Here is a 7,752-nt window from a genome sequence, read left to right as displayed (position 1 = left end):
TCTCCACTTAGGGCTTGGTTAAGCCCTAAGTCTCTTGCAATCTAAACCTTTGCAATTTCTATTTCTGGGGAGATTAATATATTGTTGTAGTTGATGTTATGGTCTTGTGATTTCATACTTGGATGTTCCAAGATTTATGTTAATTAATCCTTCCATTATTTCTCTATCTTTGGTTGCATGTCTATGTGTGATCAATCTAGGGTTTATACTCATGATTAGATGTTAAAGATTAATTCTTTCATTAATTCTCTATGTTAATTTCATGTCTGTGTTATTAATTGAGAATTATACTTGAAGACCATGACATAGTATTTAATGGATGCAATTGTTAACTAGTTTGATGATTTATACTTTATTCTTGATGGGTTGTGTTATGATTAGACAATTCATACTTGAAATTGATATTCCACACTTATTATATGCAATTTGTATCATATTCTTGATTTTGGATTATATGCAAATGGCAATGGATTTGTTTGGTTATGGTTTTGTCTTGATAGGTTATACTACACCCTAGTTTACTTGTCATTAGGTAGACAATCTACACTTGATTAATCAATCCATCATCATGATTGAAATTTGTGTTATCACATTGATGTGTGCTCTCATTGGATGCATTTGTGGATTGGTGAGATAGGTTAAGCCTCAAGATTGGTGTGTTGTCCTACACGTAGTTTACTTGTTGGTTAGGTAGGCAATGCATTACAAATGAATTGGATGATCATGCTTACATATGCAAATTGTGCCATTGATTGTAGCTACATTTTAATTACAACAATGTTCTCCCCATTAATGGAAACCAAGTGGTTAATTGCATGAGCTTAGTGGTGCTTCCAATAAACCCTAAGAATTTTCTTCTATCTCTTAAACCCCTAACTCTAACTTAGTTTATTTTCATTGCATTTTAATTTAATTGTTCACTAGCTTAATCAACCAACCATCTATTTTATTCTCTCGTTCTCTCTCTTATGGTAATCACTTGTTAAAACCAACTGTCTTATTTAAATCCAAGCCAAAGGTCTCTTGGGTTCGATCCCTTCTCACTTCATACTACATAGTATAAGTGTCTAGCGGTTTATAAATGTAAACTATGATGCCCGCTTGATACCATTTCCAAAACCAAAGTGCATGCATTATTTTGTACACACGCTTAGGTCGCATCAGTACCTTGTTACACACTCAGCCGTCTCACCCTCTGCACACAACCAAGCACAAGAATGGACACTAGTTTTCACAACTAATAGACATACTAGCTGATTTCAGTGCACACACATACTCCCCCTATCCTAAGCACCCTTGCTTGGACCAACAAAGCTCATATAGCTCACCACATACATCATTGTAAATGATAAACAAGATAATAAAACTTCTTCTTCAAGTGGAACAGTTTAAGCAATACAAAATACCAAGTTACTGCTTCAAGATCAATAAACTGCTGCAGCAAGGGATTGAAGGATAAAATTGGAATTTCCTTCGAGATTAGTTCACCTATAGCTTCCACAGTCTTAATTTACTGTAATACTCATGCTAACATCCTTAAGCAAGTTAGCACAGCATGAGTCTATATCAATGTTCAATCTCAGTTCAAAAATAAGCACAACTCAACTCAGTTTTAGAGGTTTTGCAAGGTCACAACCACAGTCTGCCAAAGTTTTGCCCCACAGCCAATTTCAATAGCTTTGATTCATCCAAATAGACTTGCTAGCACATAGATAGTTCATAGAATAGTTAGCCTTAAAAATTTTGCACTTGAATCACAATTTATGCAGAAAAACAGGCTTATCAACTGATCTAAGAGCTCAAAATTCATTTTAGCATGTTTCAGTTCAAAGCAAACTATTGAGCAAGTGTAAATAGCATAGTTATACCTGTGGCAACCCTCAGAAATGACCACAGCAACTTGGAACTCAGATTCACTACTCAATCCAGCCCTTTCTTCAGCAATTTGAACAGCAGCAGCATCTCAGCACATTGATCACACACAAGGCTTAAGTCAGTGGGTTTTTCTAGCATAAATCATCTTTACAAATCACAGGAGAACTTTGTTCAATGAAAAGGAGCTCGAGATTTTCTTCTGCAGCTTGCTTTTAATCTTTATAAAAGGCCATTAACCTTAAAAAAACACCTATAGCAGCATATATCTATTTCAGTGAAAATGCTAGACTACACCTCTCTTAATTCAATGCTATCACCTTTCAACCAATGATTGCATAAGAATAATTCTGACATTCCCTTAATGAAAAGACAATATTGCCCTTGACATCTCACCAAATAGTGACACTTCATGCATCAGTAAGAACAGTTCATACAAGTGAGGACACATTGACATTTGCCTTTGCTTAGCTACTAAGATCTACAACACCATTGGAGGACACTATATACCTAGACCACAGCCACGTGTCACACTCCTGAAAATACTTGAAAAGTTATACAAACAAACCTTATACCAGCTGTAAATTACATTCAGCAAAATCCTGTTGTTGAAGCTGTGTTAGACACAATGTAGGCTCACCACAGTAGTTCAGTGCAATGTAGTTATCCAGCCATACGAGTATCCATAGAATACATCAGGGAAAATACAAAAGTACCCCTAAAAGCTCCTGTGACAAGTTCCTTATATGCTGATCCTGACTGAAACCATTCAATTTGGCTAAAACAAATGTACCAGCGGTGATGAATTTAAATCATGCCAATGTAAAAAGACTGTCACTGCAATATAAATGTCAATGCTGCCCAAGTGATATATGCTAACCCACAATATAGATAGAATATGCACTAAAGCACACAAAACCAAAGTTTTGACATTAAACAGACAAATAGGACTTAGAGGATCTTAGGACCAACAATCTCCCCCTTTTGCCTTTAATGACAAAAGATTTGATATGAAATAAGGCCTCCAAGTATAGTGATCCAGCTAATAGAAGGAGAACAACCCAACACTCAGCAAATGATAAGAATAGCATGTGACACTATCCTTATTTCAGTCATTTCTCCCCCTTTTTGACATTGAAGGTCAAAAGGGAGCAGGACCAACAATAGTAAGGTCAAAGAGGTGGGGGAACAACCCTTAGAAGATCTCGAAGGGTTAAAAATCTACGAGGAAGAAGAGGCTTATTCATGATGTCTGCAATTTGATCTGCTGTTGGTAGATAAGTAATATCAAGAAGCTCTTTTTGAACCTTGTCTCTGAGAAAATGATACCTGATATCTATATGCTTGCTTTTCTAATGCAATGTGGGATTTTTACTGATGGCAATAGCACTTTGATTGTCACAAAAGAGCTTGGGAGGCATGGAGAAGTGAAGGCTAAGATCTGTCAGAGTAGACTGCATCCAAAGTAATTGTGAACCAGCTTGAGAGGTAGCAATATACTCAGCTTCTGAGGTAGAGAGAGAGACTGTGTCTTGTTTTTTGCTAAGCCAAGAATGTAATAGTAGTCAGAAGTGCTTTTTCTGTCAGGTAATGATCCACCCCAATCAGCATCTGAAAATGCAACTATAGTCATTGTTGGAGAAAAAATATAATATAGACCATAAGAGATTGTGCCCTTAACATATCTGAGAATGCGTTTGGCAGCCTAGAGATGAGACATTTTAGGATTACTTTGAAATCTGGCTACCAATCCTACTGAGTACATGATATTAGGTCTGGAAGCTATGAGATAGAGTAGACTGCCAATGATAGATCTATAAAGTGTGGATGGAACTACTTCTGAGGTACAATCAAGTGACAGTTTAGTATTTGGACACAATGGTGTTGAAACAGGCTTGCTATCATTCATGTTGAACTTCTTGAGTAATTCTGAGGCAAAATTCTGTTGTGAAATAAAAATTCCTTTAGATGTTTGAGCAATTTGAAGTCTTAAAAAATACCTGAGAGTGCCCAAGAGTGACATTTTAAACCTTGTTTTCATGAGATTGGCAAACTCTGATGCTAATGAAGTGTTGGAACCACAAAACATGATGTCATCTACATAGATTTGAAGAATTAGAAACTGGTCTTGATGTATCCTGACATACAAAGTACTGTTAACTTTGCCTCTATGAAAACCTTGTTCAATTACGAACTAATGTAACTTTTCATACCAGGCCCTGGGAGCTTGCTTAAGACCATACAAGGCTTTGCTTAGTTTGAATACATGAGAGGGATATTCAAAATCTTCAAAACCTTCAGGCTGCTCTAGATAAACTTCCTCACTTAGGTCTCCATTTAGAAAAGCAGATTTGACATCCATTTGGTACACCTTGACCTGTTTATGACATGCAAAGGACAACAGCATTCTTATGGACTCCATTCTAGCCACAGGAGCAAAAGTTTCATCATAGTCAATTGCAGCTTGTTGTGAATATCCTTTACACACCAACCTTGCTTTATTCCTGATCACAGCTCCTTTTTCATTCATCTTATTTTTGTAAATCCATTTAGAGCCAAAAACATTTTTGTTTGCAGGTCTAGGTACCTGTGTCCAAGTATCATTTTTGTTAATTTGATCCAGCTCTTCTTTCATGGCTACAACCCAATCCTCAATCTTCTTAGCCTCATAGTAGGGTTTAGGTTCAATAGATGACAACATTACAAAGTGGCTGTATTCTTTGTTATCTTCAGCTTCCAACTCAGTTAACTTCTTCCTATTCCTTGTTTGAACTCCAGCTTGAGATGAACCAATAATGTTTTCAGCTTGAACCTGCTTTTGCAGCACTGGGTAAGTAGTTTCTTTTGAATTCTCAGGTTCAGTCATTGAAGAGCTGACTTCATTTGAACCAATTGTATTATTGCTGTCTTCAGGCAGAATCACTTGAGGATTTTCATCAAATTTTACATGGATTGACTCAACCACCTTCGAGGATCTAAGATTGTAGCGTCTATAAGCCTTGCTCTTTGTAGAATACCCCAGAATTATACCTTCATCAGATTTTGAATCAAACTTCCCCAAACTGTTAATGTGATTAAGTATATAACACTTGCTGCCAAATATTCTGAAATAGTGTATTGTTGTAGGTCTTCCATGCCATAATTCAAAGGGTGTCTTGGTTGAATTTGGTTTAAGAAGAACTCTATTGATGATGTACACAGCAGTACTAACAGCTTCAGCCCAAAATCCTTTAGCCAAACCTTTTTCAAGCAACATTGTTCTTCCCATCTCTTGAACTGTTCTATTCTTTCTCTCCACAACTCTATTGTGTTAAGGTGTAGCAACAGCTGAGAATTCCTTTTTGATTCCCTTGTCATCACAGTAGTGCTCAAATTCTTTCATGGTGAACTTAGAACCAAAATCAGACCTGAGTTTCTTCACAGTGCAGCTCCTTTCATTTTCAACAAGGTTGAAAAACTTAATAAAGTGTGTAATAGCCTCAGACTTTTCTTTCAGAAAGTAAACCCATACCATTCTACTGAAGTCATCAATGAGTAGCATAAAATACTTACTACCACCAACACTTGTGGTTCAGGTAGGTCCACAAAGATCCATGTGTATCAGGTCAAGTGCCTTAGAGGAGTTGATTTCCTTGGAATGGAATGAAACTTTAGTTTGTTTTCCTTGTTGACATGCTTTACAAAGATGATCATCCTTAAAACAAATGTCAGGCAGACCTTTAACAGCTTTCAGCTTCAATATCTTGGACATGTTCCTTGAATGAAGATGGCCTAACCTCTTGTACCACAACTTAGCTTCATCACAGGTTGTTAAGTTACATTGGGTGACCTGACTTTCTTCAGTGACTGTGTAGACATTTCCTAAGGATTTACTTGCTGAGAACAAAACTTGTTTTGATTCCAGATCAATCACATTGCATCTTTCTTTGTTAAAGCAGACTTCCTTCCCACTATCACACAATTGACTTACACTTAGGAGATTATGTTTAAGCCCTTCAACCAATAGAACTTCTTGAATCTCTGGTAACTCTTCAGACTTACTCACAATGCCAATTCCAACAATCTTAGCTCTTTGATTATCCCCAAATATAACATTTCCACCATTAAACTGCTGTAAGGAGTTAAATTTTGAGCCATCACCTGTCATATGTCTCGAACAGCCACTGTTAACATACCATTTGTCCTGAGTATTACAGGCTTTAAAAGCTGTATACACAAGAAGACTTATAGAGTTCAACTTTTTGGGGATCCACATCATCTTAGATTTCACCACTGACCCCTTTGTCTTTAACTTTCATTCCTTGAGTTAGGTCTGACTTCTTCATATACATCTTAGTGATCTTAAAGTTCCTTGCAGCTGATGTAACAAAGTCTCTCTTATTGAAACTCAAAGGATATTGAATGTTGTTAAAAATATCAAACCTTGATCTCAGAGGTTTCATAATGGGATATCTTGCATATACTTCTCCAGTGGTGGCCTTCACAAATGTTGAGTGTTTCTGACTAATCTTACTAGCTGAATCACATACATATCCAATTCCAGTCTTCCCAATTTGCTTAGTAGATTGTTTCTAAATTTCAGCCATTTTTAGAGATCTCTCCTCAAGTATGGTAGACAGTTCTTCCTTGCATATTTTAGTAGACCACTGAGAGTTACTTTGAATCTTGAGTATGCTTAGGAAAATAAGGGAAATTGAACACATAGTTGACAATTTGAGTTTTAAGTGTTTGGTGAGAATTTGTCTAGACCTTAATAGTTCTGAATTTAGCTTTCTGATCTGAGATTTTTATTGATTGCACTTTACAGCAAGTCTTTCACATTCTTCCAGAATTTCCTCAATCTCTGTGTCAGTATCTTCTTTAGTTTCAACAGACTCTTTTGATGGTTCTAAAATGGCCATGAATAAACATTCATCTTCTTGATCTTCTTTAAGTTTCTCTTTTTCTTCAATGGCTGTTTCCCAGTCTGAGAGTAAGGTTTTTCTTCCAAACTTTCCTTTGTTGTTAAGTCCTTCAAACTTTCTCTGAGTTTTCCCTTTAGAGTTAGGACACTTGGATACAATATGACCAGGCTTCCTACACCCATAGCATGTTAGATTCTGCAACTGAGATTTCCTTTTAAACCTGAATTTTCTGAATTTCTTAGCAAGGTAAGCCACTTCATCCTCTTCAAGATCATCTTCTAATTTAGACTCATCTTCTTCAACATTCTCCTTGGCTTTGAGTGCTGTTTCTCTTCTATGTAAAGTAGGAGGACCAACTCTTATCTCATAAGCTGTGAGAGATGCTTGTAGTTCATTAATCTTCATGTTAGACAAATCTTTGTCTTCTAGAATAGTAACCTTGGCATTGAATCTGGAAGTGAGAGATCTAATAATTTTCTCACACACATCAGAATCTTTAATATCTTCACCAAGAGCTCTCATATTGTTTACAAGATTATTGATTTTAAACTTATATTCTGCAATGGTTTCTCTTTCTTCCATTTTACAAACTTCATATTGAACCGTGAATAGCTGAATTTTGTTTTCCTTTATGACCTTATTTCCCTCATGAGCTGCTTGAAGTGAATCCCACATTTCTTTGGCTGTCTTACAATTCTTCACTCTGGTAAATTATTGCTGCTTCAAGGCACATAAAAGAACATGTTTAGCTTTCCCATCATTAGCTACAACTATCTTGTCTTCAGCAGATGGATTTTCAGGATTAAGAATAACAACACCATGTATGGTAGCATGCCAAACATCATAGGACTGAGACATCAAAAAGGCTTCCATTTTAGTTTTCCAAGAATCATAGTTTGAGCCTTCAAAACCAGGAGCTTTGTTAATAACTTGACCTTCATCCATAGCTAGGACCAACTGCAGGCTTGTTAGACCT

The 7,752-nt window shown here is 36.4% G+C and overlaps 1 protein-coding gene across 1 annotated transcript; it reads right to left on the bottom strand.

The window, feature by feature from the left end:
• Positions 1–5,443: 5,443 nt before the first annotated feature.
• On the bottom strand, positions 5,444–7,451 carry LOC132301662 (uncharacterized). Its single transcript, XM_059798902.1, has 3 exons — positions 6,678–7,451; positions 6,150–6,443; positions 5,444–6,055 (listed from the first exon to the last, which is right to left on the bottom strand). Exons 1-3 carry the CDS (start codon positions 7,449–7,451, stop codon positions 5,444–5,446), a joined length of 1,680 nt encoding a protein of 559 aa, XP_059654885.1.
• Positions 7,452–7,752: the final 301 nt, after the last annotated feature.

This window comes from Cornus florida, unplaced genomic scaffold (assembly GCF_030987335.1).
Source record: "Cornus florida cultivar Cherokee Brave unplaced genomic scaffold, ASM3098733v1 CherokeeBrave_3.0.0_Hap2_Chr03, whole genome shotgun sequence".
NCBI classification, from domain to species: Eukaryota; Viridiplantae; Streptophyta; class Magnoliopsida; order Cornales; family Cornaceae; genus Cornus; species Cornus florida.
Note: the sequence above shows the minus strand (reverse complement) of the source record. Positions and strands in the feature narration are given on the sequence as shown.